Here is a 15,561-nt window from a genome sequence, read left to right on the forward strand (position 1 = left end):
GCTCGGTGGTTAAGAGTGCTTACTGAACAACCATGAAGATGTGAGTTTGGATGCCAGCACCTCTGACAAGACTGATAGGGTCTTGCTGCGAACCTGCAAACCCCACCACCCTCACACTGTGGGAGGACAGGGGTTGTGCAGGCAGGAAGATTTCTGCTGGCTGTCAACCAAGGATGGGGAGATAAGCTCCAGGTTCAGGGAGAGACCCTGCCTCAAAGGAATAAGGCTGAAAGTACTAGAAGACACCTGATACCTTCCTCTGCTCTTGTACCTGCACATCCATGTACACACACACACACACACACACACACACACACACACACACACACACACACGGCTAACAGAAATGACTCCGAAAGGTGGTGCTGTTTAAAACCACAAAGCCACAAAAGGAGGTGGGAAAGAGTAGACTAAGTCTCAAGAACAGTCTGTGAACTGCAGAGATGAAACCCAGGGAGAAAGGGAGGGCAGAGGGATATGAGACAGGAGATGCAGAGAGCAGGCTGTGAGAAGCCTGTATTTTATCTGGAAACAATGAAATTACCACACAGTATTCGCTGTGTCCAGTTACTGTGAGCAGACAACTAGAGACCATTAGCTGTACCTCACCGGATGGATACTTTCCAACTTAGGGCTCCTATCGCTGTAATGAGACAACCAGGACTGAAAAAGCAAGTTGGGAAGGAAAGGGTTTATTTGGCTTATACTTCCACATTATAGTCTATCACTGAAGGAAGCCAGGACAGGAACTCAAACAGGGCTGGAACCTGGTTGCAGAGCTGATGCAGAGATCATAGAGGGGTGATGCTGCTTACTGGCTTGCTCAGCCCACTTTCTTAATAAACTCAGGACCACCAGCCCAGAACTGACACTACCTACAGTGGGCTGGGCCCTCCCTAATCAATCACTAATTAAGAAAATGCCCTACAGGCTTGCCAGAAGCCTAATCTTACTGGGGCATTTTCTTAATTGAGGTTCTCTCTTCTCCGATGACTTTAGCTTGTGTCAAGTTGACATAAAAGCAGCCAGCGTACTTTCTAGTGACAATTCAAACTGAACCCATTCCAGAAATCACTCACTCAGTTCCTAGCTCAGACATTCCTTCAGTGCAGTAGTTCTTAACCCGTGAGTCGCAACCCGTTTGGGGGCCCTGATCAGGTAGCCTACATATCAGATATTTGCATTACAATCCATAACAGTAGCAAAATTACAGTTATGAAGTGGCAACTAAATAATTTATGGCTGGGGGTCACCACAGCAAGAGGAACTGTAGTAAAGGATCCCAGCATTAGGAGGGTTGAGAACCACTGCCTTGGTGGATCTTTAGAAGGTCCTACCTAAAATCCAAACTTCACTAGCAGCTGGAGGCGTTAACTTTCGGCACTTGACATTGAAAGCTGAGCCCATCACATGAATCGGGCCCTCAATCGAGACTGCTTTGTATTAGTTTTCATTGAAATCACATACTGGTAAATTTCATATAAACCCATAGATTCTAAGCTTGTGAAAAATCTGGCAATTGTGGACCTTAGATTTCCATATGGCAGCCATCAGCACCAGCTGAGGAAACTCGGTCCCTCTCAGTGAGAAACATACCACCCACTTGGCCACAAGCTCCATCATGCTCTAACAGCCCAGCACAGAAACCCAGTATCGGCACTACTTGTCATCACTCCTACAGTGACTCAGCTCACTACTTCACCCTCTACTCAGCCTCTAGTTGCTTCCTGGGTCTCACACACAAATGAGCTTGGGACTGGAGGCTCAGCTCAAGGCTGTGCAAAGCACAATTTTAAGTAAAGCCCTTTATGATAGGCTGAGGTGGGACCCCATGGTGATAAAGCCCTGGGTTCAATGCCCAGCACCCAAGAAAAGAAATACTTCCTAGATAGGATTACCAGACACCTTTGTTTGCCCAGGTCAGGAACCTATTGCCTCTTAACCATGGAAAGCACCCCATTTTGTTCTCAAGTGTTCCAGCCAGCCTGGAGTGATGGTGCACACCTACAATCCCAACACTCATGACACCAAATCAAAGTTGAAGGCCATTCTGGGCTCCATCATGAATTCAAGGCCAGCCTAGGCTACCAAGGAAGACCTTGCAACAAGAGAAGGAAGAAAAGTAAGAGTTCCATACTGGATGATAAATTAATTGTTGTCCTATGACAGATGTGTGAGTTTCAACCAAGCATTGGTCATTGTTTTACATGTTCTGAGGCACTGATAATTTTCCCCTCTCCTCTTTGAAGGAAAAAAAAAGCTCTCTATTCAAATAATTTTCTAACTTCCCCTTTGGGCTAGGGCTGCAGGTCAATTTCCCCATTGCCACACAACACTTGCCCCTTGGAGCTGGCTACTAAACCCGGGGCCTGCAATCAACCCAGCTCACCAACAGCTCAGAACTTTATTTGCCAGGACATGGTACTGACTTCCAACCTCTTACCTACCACATACCCTGAAGGGAGGGGGTAAAATACACACAGAGCCCCACTCCATCTCAAAACACGGAATGATCCGGAAATACTCATGCACTCGTTCATTTTCCTTTATTTTGTCCTGGAGGCCAAACCAGGGGTCTCTGGTATGTTAAGCATACAATCTTACTACCAGGCTACACCCGCAGCCCCTAACCTCTGCTTTTTCCATTTCCCAGCAAAGCCTAATTGATGCTCCCTGGGTTTGGAAACTTCAAAGGGGATGTTGACTACTTCTTTTCCCAACACTGCCTTCCTGAATGAAGTTAAATTACTAGACAGACAATAAACACTTAAACCTAAAAGTCCAGCCCCTCAAGAAACAACCTGCAGGACTTACATGGCTGCACATAGGAGCCCCTTTGAAGACACATCAGTTAGAATGGTGTTTCTCTCTGTCTCTCTCACTACAACAGGAGGAAGGAAGGAAAGAAGGAAGGAAGGAAGGAAGGAGGGAGGGAGGGAGGGAGGGAGGGAGGGAGGGAGGGAGGGAGGGAGGGAGGAAGGAAGGAAGGAAAGAAAGGAGGGAGGGAGGAAGGAAGAGGGAAGGAAGGAGGGAGGGAGGGAAGGAGAGAGGGAAGAAAGGAAGGGGAGGGGAGAGGAGAAGGAAGGGAGGGACAGAAGAAGAAGGGGCAGGAGGGAGAAAGGGATAGAGGGAGGGAGGGAGAAACAGATATATAGAGAGAGGGACGGAGAAAGGGAGGGACGGAGGAAGGAGGGAGGGAGGGAGGGAGGGAGGGAGGGAGGGAGGGAGGGAGGGAGGGAGGGAGGGAGGGAGGGAGGGAGGGAGGGGAAGGCAGGAGGGAGAAAACAGCCCTATCAATGCTGGTCAACCTCTGAGAAAGAACTGAAGTCAAGTATTATAAAAAGACATATCAGCCCAGATGTCTAACACACTCAACATGGTTCCCATTTTGGCCTGACCAGAAAACTCACAGCTAAACTCAGTGTGCAATTACAGAAACCAACTGATTTAACATTCCTGAAACACTGCTGTTTCCGCTTCTATGTTCCAAATATTTCGTTAAATCTTAAGTATGTCCTTGAGTTTTAAATATCAGAAGTGTCTGTTTTTGGTGTTGTAAACTGCCTTATGTCCATGCAGAACAAAGTGAGAAAGGAAGCATAAATACAATGCATCTCCAGACGAACAAAACACAAAATTCAAGTTCCATTGCAATGGCATGCAGACCTTTAAGCACAGTCTCTTGATCGAACAGCCATGTCAGTGTTTTTAGGTATAAATCTGACAGTCTAAACTGGAGGCGGGGTAACACAAAAGCCGCCCGCCTGCCACATTTAAATGCTGAATGTGAACTCCTCCCTGGGTCTCTCTTGGCTTGCAGTTTGTGGGTCCAGGCTGCCACCCAGACCCTGAAGCCACATCAAAGCCACAAACACTACATGAGGATACATAGGCTGGCCTGAAACAATACGACTTCAAAATGTTCTTGGTTAGTCTATAACCACTTTCTCCGGAAATGAGGCAATTAAGTAGGCTGGGTGCTTGTAGATGAGCTGTGTCCTAACCCAGCTTCCCTTCATGCACAGTGTAAAAGAAAGTCAGTTCGCAGAGGTGGAAGTTCAGAGAGACTGGCTGCTTTCTTGGTCCAAGCAATCACCATTCTGAAGACAGAAAGGTGAAAAGAGCTGCCAGTAAAGAGAACACCCTAATCTCTCAGTAAGAGACATCAATTCTCAAGTGTCCAAAAGCCTACAATGACTATGCATGCTTTAAAGCAATTCTAACCACTGCCGCCCACAACCAAAACCTGACATTCACTTTTGCAAACTACTCTGGCTGTTTCTGTTCCTTCACTGATTAAATGAAATTGACAACCATATCGATCTCATTAGGGTGTTGAAAAGGTGTTCTTAAAGGGTTCAAAACAGGATCAGGGCTGGAGAGATGGCTCATGGATTAAGAGTCGATACTGTTCTTACAGAGGACCAGAATATGGTTCCCGGCACCCATCTTAGATAGCTCACAACTGCTTCTAACTCCAGCTACATGGGGATCTGACACCCTCTTCTGGACTCTGTAGACAGCTGCACTCACCCATACTTACATCCCCCCCCCCTCCTACACACACGTACACATAATTAAAAATAAAATTAATCTTTGGGGCTGAAGAGATGGCTCAGTGGTTAACAGCACTGGGTGTTCTTCCAGAGGACCAGGGTTCAATTCCCAGCAACTGCACAGCAGTTCACAACCATCTGTAACTCCAGTTCCAAGGGATCCAGGACCACCAGACAGATACACAGTACACAGATACACATGCAGGCAAAACACCATACACATAAAATAATAAAATAATTTTTGAAAGGAAAAACTTTTTAATTACTGGAAAAAAAAAAAGAAAGTAGCTGCCATTAAAACTTCTTTAACAGCCTGCCACATCCTGACGCCTGCTGTGGGTTATCACAGCACTAAGCACTTTACATGCACCACCCCCCTTCACCATTGTTGTGGGGTTTTATGTCATAGGACTCAATCAGCATTTGCCTGCACATTACTGTTGTTAGTAGTCATCTGAATTATTTAAAATGTGGGACTACTGGAGCAGGAGAGAGGCCCAGTATTGCAGGGGATCCAAGCTCAGTTCAACACCCTTTTCTGAACTCAATGGGTACCAGGCCTGCACATGTTGCACATATGTACATGCAGGCAAAACCCTCATACATGTAAAATGAAATAAGTAAATCTAAAAAAAAAAAAAAAATTTTTAATTCAAAGCTATTGGAAAATTTGCCACAGGGAAGTTCCCAAGCATGACTCTTGATATTTAAATGGAGTCATTTCTATTAATTATCTGACTAGAACTGAGGGTTATAGTAGGTATTTTAGCTTTAGACATATGAGCACTTCATAATACTTTTAATAATGTAAATCATCTCTGCACCATGTGCATTTAGGCATCTGTATCTTACATAAGTCACACCTATGTCCTTATTAGCTGATCTTATATAGTAGCTAATGGATTTGATATAGCATCTATAAAAATGACGCTCTGAAGCACTGTTCAGAAGCTGGCCTCTTACAAGGTCAGTCTGTTGGGTTTTGTGGCTATGGTAGTACCAAGGAGGGAATGTGCTGTGTACACCGCAGGCCTTGTGACTGATAAGTGTCCACTCCATCCACTAGGAAACTAAAAACAGTATAACGGAGCCATACACAAACTACTAATACTTTTGTCTCAGGGTTTTGTAAGTTGTCCTAGTTACTGTTCTATTGCTATGAAGAGACACCATGACCAGAGCAACTCTTACCAAGGAAAGCATTTAACTGAGGGCTTGCTTACAGTTTAGGGGTTTAGTCCAGCATGGCGGCACACAGGGTGCTGGAGCAGTGCTGAGAGCTATATCCTAATCCACAAAGCAGAGAGAGACAGAGAGAAACAGAGACACTGGGTGCCTGCATGGGCTTTTCAGACTTTCAAGTCCATCCCCAGCAGCATGTTCTCCAACAAGACCACACCTCCTAATCCTTCTTAAATAGTGCCATTCCCGGGTGACTAAGCATTCAAATATATAAGCCTATGGGGGCCATTCTTATTCAAACCATCACATAGGTATACTGCGTTTTGAACTTGGCTCAGCTGACACAGATGCATCTTGCCATAAACTGTCCCCAGATCCCCTGCAAAAGCACCCAAAGAAACCTTTCTCTAACCAGCTCTTAACTCCTCTGCTCTTCCGTTCTCAGTGTCCACAAGGGTTTAGGACCCCAGAACGAATAAAACGTCTCCCAGGTGAGGCTGTGACTTCAGGCCTGTCTGAAGGGTCAAGGAGGGGCCATGCTCCTTCCCAGGATGCTCTGAGCTAAAGCTTACTGGCAACAACACAGGCATCCCAGCCAATCCTCACAGATGCAAAAGCCTCTCGGGTAAGAAGCCCAAGAGGGTCCTACTCTTCACACTGAGGCTTGAACCAGCACTAGGTTTTCCTGGAGTTCTGCACTGAATAACACTGTTGGCAATCCCATATTCATTGTCACGGCTTATCAGGAGGCAGAATGGTGACTGAAGCTACCTGGCTGGCAGCCTGCTGGGCAATATACTCTGGTCCTGAATTCACTCTGGTCATGGGCTGTAGAACGTATGGAAGACCGTGATTAGCAGATCATAACAAACGTATTAGTAGTTATTAAAATATCTGACTTTAAGAGTACAGGCCTTGGAGCTAGCTGGCCCAGCCACTCGCTGCTGTATGGCATAGGCAGGCAACATTTCCATGCTTCAGTGTCCTTATCTGTAAAATGAGGGCCTTCAATGTACCTACCTCACAAGTTATTCATGAGACTCACTGACAGAAGATAATACTTAGAGCAGTGTCTTTCATATAAAAAGGCCTACTGTATATATTTTAAGTACTCTGATTACTGCAAGGAGATAAAATAAATAGTTCTCATGTGAATCTTTTCTGTGTCTATGAAAGGTATGAATTAGCAATACAAGTCCATCTGAAACTATGCCTGAATTTATAGCACGTTTTCTCAATCAACTTACAGTTGATGGCACAGGCAATGCTGTGAGAGATGCTGGGCTCTGTTATTCAAAGGGTACAAATACACTTTATTTGCTTCATTTTTTTTTAACTTATATCCCCCACCCACCCGCTGTGTGTGCTGGTGTCCCAGGAGGGGACAGAAGAGTGTGTTCCCCTGGAGCTGGAGTTCCAGGCAATTGTGAGAGCCCTGACCTGGGTGCTGGGAACTGAACTCTGGTCCTCTGGAAGAGCTGCAAGCACTCTTAACCACTGAGCCATCTATCGTCTTATTTATCTTTACAAAGAAGGGATATGACTTGCATGGGGTCACAGGGTCGCCTGCTGAGCGGCCTAAACAATTGCTCTGCTTGAATCCCCACACTGAACACAGTACCAGGTCCCATCCTTTCAGCCTCTCCCCTTAAGTTCCCCCACCACCGCCAGCCCAGACCCATTAGAAATAAATCATGCTTTAAAAGTTAATTTTATAACCTAGGCACTTTTGTTCACTTATAACCAATCACTCTGTTACAAGGAAGTTAAGAAGCACTTGAGCCACCTTTTTCTAAAACATGTAAATGAAAACAAATGACCTAACCTGCAGGCTTGTGGACTTCCCCATCTACACAAAGTAAGAGACCAGCCTTGTTGTCCTCCACAGGACATCTGCAAGTCATGGCCTGGAGAGAAGGAGGCAGCTTGGGAGTCAGCCTTAACTGGGTCCGCGGCAGCAGCCACCGGGTGCCTTTCCCAGTCCTGATCAGCCCAGGAGAGTACCACCCAAGATGCGGGTGCCTTTCCCAGTCCTGATCAGCCCAGGAGAGTACCACCCAAGATGCGATGTCTGAAAGCCATTGTCCCTCCTTCAGTCTTCATCAAAATTAACCAGCATGGAGCTGGAGAGCTGGCTCCATAGCAGAGCATTTATTGCTCTTGCAGAGGACCTGGGTTTGATTCCCAGCACCCATACGGCAGCTCATAACCACCTGTAATTCCAGTTCCAGGGGCTCCAACGCCCTCTTCTGACCTTCATGGGTGCAAGGCACACACACAGTTCACATACATACACGCAGGCAAAACACCTATATAATAAAATAAATCTTAAAGTTAACAAAGCAACCAGAACCTATTTTTAAAAAGAAAATTAACCTGCATGGTCAGTATCCTAGAGGTTTGGGAAGGGATGCTCAAGCTTCCGCCTCAAGTCATTCTCTCGGATGCCTCTGCCTCCTGTATCCCCAGGTCAGCCTTGATGATCAGCTGGAGCAGCTAAGGCGTCTGAGGTGATTTACTGCGCACGATGCATGCAGCATGCAGCTGAGGTCCTTTAATGCACACAGGGCAGTTTTAGGCTTGTCTTCCTTTTTATAACCTGACCAATGAGCCCTGCTCTTCCAACCTTTACGACATGACGTAAAACTCTACTCCAATCTGGAAACAACCCTCTTGAAAATCAAAAAAGACCTTCTGGCTACAGAGTAACCATTATTAAGCAACCCCTTGGGGTCCTCGGGCAAAGGGCACAAGCACTTACTATGAAAATACAGGCTCTTAGCAAAGGGTTCCCCTGGACTCAAGGGGCAAATAAGTAGCAACTCCAGCTAAGAGTATCCCCTTATCACCGGCCCCGCCTCTTCCTGTCTTTTTTCAGTTGTCAGAATAACCCAGCAGCGAGTCATTTCAGCATGGGTGTGGATTCTCTGAAGGTTTCCCTTGAAGGCTACTAGAGAAAACACAAAATTACACAGAGGGAACACACACACACACACACACACACACACACACACACACACACAGGCAGGGGGAGCCACATGGTTGGAACAGGAATCAACAGAATAATATTTCAGAGAGCAGTTAAATACTATGTGGCTTCAGCAGCAGGGAGTCAAAGGCAAGCCTTAAATGAGATACTAGATAGAAAAAAAAAACTAGTTTATGTCCATCTATAGTTAGAAATTTTGGCTGTGGTATTTAAGTTCCTCACAGAAACAAAGATGAAAGCACAAAGGAGTAATAGAAGCCACACACACACACACACACACACACACACACACACACACACACACAAACACAATGCTCTATATAAGTCTATTTAAAAACAGGCAAAATTCAGCATCTTGTGTTTTGGACAACTAGTTAGTCAGTAAAACTATGAAGGAAAGCACAGAATAATTGCTGGATGTCAGGACAGGACTACATCATAGAGCTTCTATGAACCACCAACATTGTATATCCTGATCAGGGTGTGGCTGTACAGGTGTTCATTTTACAGTCAGTGAAAATGCATCTAGAAAAAAAAAGAGTATCTCCAGGACACACAACACTGGAGTTCTATTCGGCTTCATGACTCGAACAAAAGACTGGAGCCAGTACCAGGATAATTCATGCAAGAGAAGCAAACATGGTTATTTAAATAAGAGGCACTCCTCTCCCTGCCTAATTTTATGGTTTGCTTTGGTGTGGAGACTGCAAGTCTACTTACACAAAAACATACTAGCAAACTGTATCTGCCCAGAACAGTAAATGTAGCACACACCAGCCAGAAGGTGGGCAGAGCTCTTTACCAACGCTCACACACCTCACCATTATTCACTGTTTACAGAGCACTCTACATTCTTCAACTGGTAGCCAAGGGCTGCTGTTACCCCACTGTAGTGATTAAAAAAATAAATAAACTCTGGGTGCTCACCTTAGATACCGCTTGGTAAGAACTAGACTCCAGACCAACGCTGGATCCCGGACCACCCATGCCACATTCTCTTTATGACAATCACTTTCTCATTCCCAAGAGGTGAACAGAGGCAATGAAAAGAGACAAGTAAATTATGCCACTATCACAATGTCAATATCTGAGTTATTTTCACTTTTCAGTTAAAACACTTGCCAAAGGCATAATAAAGATTAGCCAGAGCTTTATCCTCTCAGGTCTGAGGAGTTTGCATAGGCATATGACATGTGCTCATTCAACATGAGTGAAAAGCATAAAAAAAAATACATTAATCAGGGGCTCTGGATGTAACTCGGTTGGTAGAGTGCTTGCCTAGCATGAATGACATCTGGGCTCAATCCCTGCACTACATAAACCTGCCATGTGCCATACATCCCAGCACTCACAAGGCGGGAGGCAAGAGGATCAGAAGTTCAAAGTCTTCCTTGGCTATATACAGAGTTCAAAACCACCCTGAGATACATGATAAGTCTATCTCAAAAAAGAAAAAAAAAGGGAATAAAATTAATTAATGCATGAAGGACCAAAGCAATGGATTCAGTGTGTTTCCCACTCCATGCCATCTTCATTTTTACACTGTGCCGAATGCATCACTGTGCTATATTCCCAGCTGGTGTTAAGACTTTCAGAAGCAGCCAAAATGACGAGCCAAGACTACCCTTCCAACAGACTGCCAATATATCCTCCCCTGATTAAAAAGAAAGTTCTTGGAAGTGGAGAGGACTGACAGGTTAATTATAGACACAAAGAGCGGGAACAACTGGACTATGAGGTAACCAACTCTAAATGTGCAGAGGCAATGCCCTCCGTGGGCTAGCATTTGTATTCTGTCTGCAAGGATACACTATTCACAGACAAGTGCAGTCCTGAGGCAGGCCTAATGTAAGAGGTCCAGGCAGCGTAAAACACAGTTCCCACACTTGAAAAGTCTGGCTGGAGGCTGGGAAAACAGCTCACCTCTCCAATAACAAAGAAATCTCTGGAAGACAAGATGGCCAAGTGGAAGACCCAGTCTTAAAACTAGGCTACCTGCTTATTTGGAGGAGGATAGTCAAAGAGCCGCTTGGTGGGTCCAGCCCAGCTGTAAGGAGGCCTGAGCAGCACCACAGCTGGCAGCAAAGTCAAGAGGAGGCAGAAATGAGGAGGCAGGAACGCTTCTGCAACTCCCATCTAGCTCCTTCAGCTACTGGAAGCATGGCCATAAGCTAAGAGGACCCATCAGGATCTTCACTCCCATTCCATCCCAGAACCCCTCGAAGAAAAAGGAGTATATTTACCAGACTGGGGAAACAAGTTTAAAGTCAGCTTCAGCACGCAAATGTACCAAAGAATAGAACGTGGTCCCGCTAGGCCAAGCATTGATGTAGGTTTTTCCCCCTCTCCTTAATCAGAAGATATTCAGTAACACACACACACACACCTTCTATCTGAAGGGGCTAAAAAACGTTGACTAGCACTGGGAAATAGTCCTTGTTTGGCCCAGATCACACATCCAAAGTGTGAACCTTCAAAAACTGAGCCTCGGTCTCACAGGGGGCTACGTTTCATTTATGGATCACAGGTCTAGCAGTCTGCGATGGGCCACCGGCCCTCCCAAAGATGAGGCCCAGCTAAGAGCTTTTTCAATCATCACCACCACTCACAGGGTTAGAACTGCTCTTTCCAGAAGGAAATAGGTTTATCACTGATAACCTGGAGGGCAGGAAAGCGATCTAACCACCTGAGGCAGGGCGAGACTACAAAGGTTTATCTGGGGTTATTTCCCAACTCCAGTGTTTCCTGTGAAAAGCATTACGAAGCTGAGAGCCAGCTATGGGTCAAACTTAAGAGTGTAAAATAGTTGTTTCAGTTCTTAGCTAAAAGAATCCCACTCGGCTTCCAGGGAACTCCTCTGTACTCCCATTCACCTTCCAGGACTTTCTGCTGCTTTCAATCAGCGTTCCGCAACTATTCCACCTTAAAGAGCAGGGCGTGCTAACTCGCAGCGCGCGGGGTCTGCAGAGCTCCGAGTCCCCACACTCAGGCACAAAGAGCGTCTGCGTGCCGCGCAGAGCCACGCTTCCGGGGCGCAGAAGGAAAACTGTCGTTGGCCTTGGCGCGGCACGCACGGAGCCCGCTTGCCCCGGAGCGAGGTGGCGGGGAAGGGGTGGCGAATAGCTCAGAACGCCCAACGCTCAGCGCACCTTGATGCGCCCCGCTGCGATCCCCGCCGGGCTCCAACCTCCCCGACTCCCCTCGGAACGCCGCGCGCTGCCACCCTACGGAAGAGCCCTGTTCCCACGCGCGTCCCAAGACGCTCTTACCCGGGAAATGGCGAGAGGTTGCTCGAAGTCCTTGCCGCCCACGAGACGGAAACCCCAGGGTCCCGGGCCCTGTAGGACAATCTGCTGGGTGGTCATCTCTAGGCACAATCGGAGGGGGACAGACGGGCAAGGCACGGAACAGCACGGCGCGCAGGGCTCCTAGAGCAGCTGTCGGAGAAAGAGCGCGCCTCACGGGTTGGGAGATCCTGGAGCGGGCGGGGACGCGAGCGAGGGCGGGGACAGATCCGCCCCCGGTCGTGTCGCTGCAGCCCCGCCCGGCCTGCGCCTCTCCTCCTAGCGCGTCCGCTGTACCTCGCCAGACTCAGGTCGCCGGGTCGGGCTCTGCGGCTCCTCCCAGCAACCCCGCACCTCCTCCCGCATCTCCTCCGCCCTAACCACAGCCGTCCTGCCGCTCCCAGCCCCGCCCGAGTGCGCGCTAGGTGCGACCTGATCCGTGTCCCGACTCACAGTGGACTCTACAAACCCACGCAGTGTGCTTTGCAAAAAGCCAAAAAGGGCTGAGCGAAGTCAGAGTCGTTTTCACTTTTGCTTTTTGGAAACCGTACAGGTTTAAGAGGTACTTTCAAGTGATCTCACGTGACGCTTAGACGGAAGGCCCTCTAGTCTCATCTTAAAGATAAAATAATTGAGGCTGCCCGAGGTTAAAAGACACCCCTAAGGCTACACAGCAATTTGGGGTTGCTACTGAATCACTTCGCAGGCTCCCTGGGGCACCCTGGAAGTTTCCCAACGCTAATAAGACTATAATGGGGGAGGGGAGCTATAATTAGGCTCCACGACTTTCCTAGAAACCTTTCCTCCCTGTTGAAGTTGGAATTGGAGGCAGGTTCTGATCTTCCCAACAATTAAGTCCTAAAGTCTGGGTGGGCCAATGCCTGGAAAGCGGTGAGTGGACACTCCTGGGTTCTAAGCTTCCTAACTGTTTCTGCTGTAAACTACCCCAGAAGCACATTCTCCAACCAGACTAAGCCACAGCTCATACTGTCCACCGAGTGTTCGCTCACCCTGAATAACCCAAACCCTTGAATAACTCTAAGGCCAGCGTCAGAATGACTTCAATCTGTTGTGATTCGTCTCCTCCAACCTTGGCCACACAGGTCTCCTATTCCTAGCCTTGCCACAGGCCTTCATCAGGAATACCCTTTCCCCAGACATCCCAAGGCTGTTTTTGTACAGGTATCATCTTAATAAGGCCATTTCTCAGAGCCATTTAAACATCCTCTCTAAAACGCCTCTATCTTCCCTGCCTTAATTTTCTTCCGGTCCTTGTCTAATCTATAGTTTACTTATTTGTTTGTTCCACTCACATTCCTAAACACTAGTTTCAAAACCGAAAGGGTTTTTATCTGGCAAACTGCTCACTGCTGTGTTCCAGGGCTAGAATGATCATTTGATGAATTAGCCAACCTCAGGACCACTGACTCCCTCTAGACACCAGTTTTCCTGGTTCCCACTCATTCTAGAAGCTGGACCCAGGTTGAATGAAGTTGTAAAAATAAACATTTCTGTGTGTCCTTGCCGTTCTGGCCAACCTTCTGTGGGGCTCTGTGCACAGATTTCCACATGGGAAGATCACCTGGTTCCTCACCCAACACAAACACCCATGTTTGGGATTGATTTGCTCATTCTTAGTAATCAAGTTCCCCCCTGTTTTGTAGATCAGATCTTCTTAAACTTTTTTCCATCTTCAACTCCTTTTCACCCAGAAAAAAATTTACCCCGAGTCTATAGGTAAGTCTAATAGGTATACACACCAAACATTTACTGAAAAACATAAGTCCGTTTATTTTAAATTAGGGCAATGACCCTGTCAGTAAAGCATTTGACTTAAATATGTGAGAACCTGAATTTGATCCCTAGAACTCATGAGCGAGGCTGAGATCAGGACAGTCTGTGATCCCAGCCACTGCAGGATGGGTGGTGGAGATGGGCTCCCTGGAGCCCCCTGGTTAGCCTGTCTAGTCTGCTTGGTGAAGTTCTAGACCAATGAAAAACTCTGTCTCAGACAAAAGGTGGAAGATACCTGAGGAATGACACCAAGGTTGTCCTCTGACCTCCACATGTCTGTTCATATTTGTGCATACATACTGCACCCACACATGCATACCCCCACACAGGAATATACACAAAAGAAAATTCTTTTAAGGCTATTCTTTGGTATATACATAATTTTACTGCGTATTAATGACAAAAACAAATTTACCTGCTACCTATGAGGCAAATGTGCTTATTTATTTTTACATAAAGAATTAAATCCTGGCTGAATATTTGATATGCTAGGACATAGGGTAGCTTCATCATTTTCCAAAGTTGACAGATATTTTGATTTTATAATTGTCAGTGCCAAGAATGCTACTTTGCATCATGGCATAGGACAAAATAACAGGAATGCGTGTCTTGGGACACTTCAGAAATTGTTAGGAATTCTGTCCTAATCTCATCCTAACATTAATTGCACAATTTCTTATGAAACTCAAGTCAGCCACTCAAATAGCAATTTATTATGATTTTTTCGTGTGTGTGTGTGTGTGTGTGTGTGTGTGTGTGTGTGTGTGTGTGTGTAAGCATGCACATACCATAGCCTGCCTATGAAGATCACAGGACAACTTATGGGAGTCAGTTCTCTCCTTCCCACTTGTAGATTTCAGGGTTCAAACTCAGTGGTCAGATGTGGTGACAAAAGCCTAAATCTACCCAATGGGTCCATCTTCCTGGCCCTTGGTTTTAGTGTTTGGAGACAGGGTCTCACTGTATACCAAGGCTAACCTTGAACTTGCAGAGATTTGCCTGCCCCTGCCTCCCAAGTGCTAGGATTACAGGCATAAGCCACCATGCCTGGCTCTGTATAACCATGTTTATATATAAGAGTAACTGCATTCAGTGTCCAATATTGAAGGGGGGGAGGGGGAAGGCACTAGTGCTTTATGTCTCTGCAGAATTTGGTAGCATCGGCAAATGTCACCTATTTAGCAGTCTTGACTATTTTGTGTCCTAGTGAGAGAAAGTTGAAAGGCAAGGTTCCTGTGCTCCCCAAGGGCAGGGCCTGCCTCTTAGTCACCCCAGATTTCCCGCTTGCATGGATCTGTTGCATGGTAGGTGTGAAGATGTTTTTACTCCACACAGCTTTGTTGGTATGCAGATATGGTGCACTAGCGAGACATCTGTAAAGGCTGTCTTGTTTGCTTTGTTACTAAACGTCCTCGGTTGTTGTCTAGGTCTACAGAACAAGCCATACATAATGCCAGTGCTTTCACCCTCTCCAGATACTGATTCCAAGCGCATGATTTAAAAGAAGAAAAGTTCTGCGTCTACAGCTACTTGTGGCCAAAAAAAAAAAAGCTCGTCAAGCCAACAAAGTGTCTTCAGACTACCTAAGGGGTGGTGGTGGCTCTAAATCCCTTACCCAACGTACAGGAGGTCTTATGTTCACTCCCCAACAAAAGTTAAAATATTTGAAACGAATGGAACAAAATTATTTGTATGCTATTATTAAAAAAAAAAAAAAAACTAAAAAAAAAAAACTTTAGCTGGAAAAACAACCAGA

At 46.3% G+C, this 15,561-nt stretch overlaps 1 protein-coding gene across 1 annotated transcript in view; it reads right to left on the bottom strand.

Moving 5' to 3' along the window:
* The window catches only part of Pdlim1 (PDZ and LIM domain 1), a 47,460-nt gene extending 35,041 nt beyond the window's left edge, over positions 1 to 12,419 (bottom strand). Inside the window, exon 1 of the mRNA XM_042263240.2 lies at positions 11,997 to 12,419. Within this exon, the coding sequence (XP_042119174.1) occupies positions 11,997 to 12,092 (96 nt within the window). The 5' untranslated portion in view covers positions 12,093 to 12,419. The remainder of the gene's footprint in view (positions 1 to 11,996) is intronic.
* Positions 12,420 to 15,561: the final 3,142 nt, after the last annotated feature.

The sequence above is a fragment of the Peromyscus maniculatus genome, chromosome 1 (assembly GCF_049852395.1).
Source record: "Peromyscus maniculatus bairdii isolate BWxNUB_F1_BW_parent chromosome 1, HU_Pman_BW_mat_3.1, whole genome shotgun sequence".
Taxonomy (NCBI): Eukaryota; Metazoa; Chordata; class Mammalia; order Rodentia; family Cricetidae; genus Peromyscus; species Peromyscus maniculatus.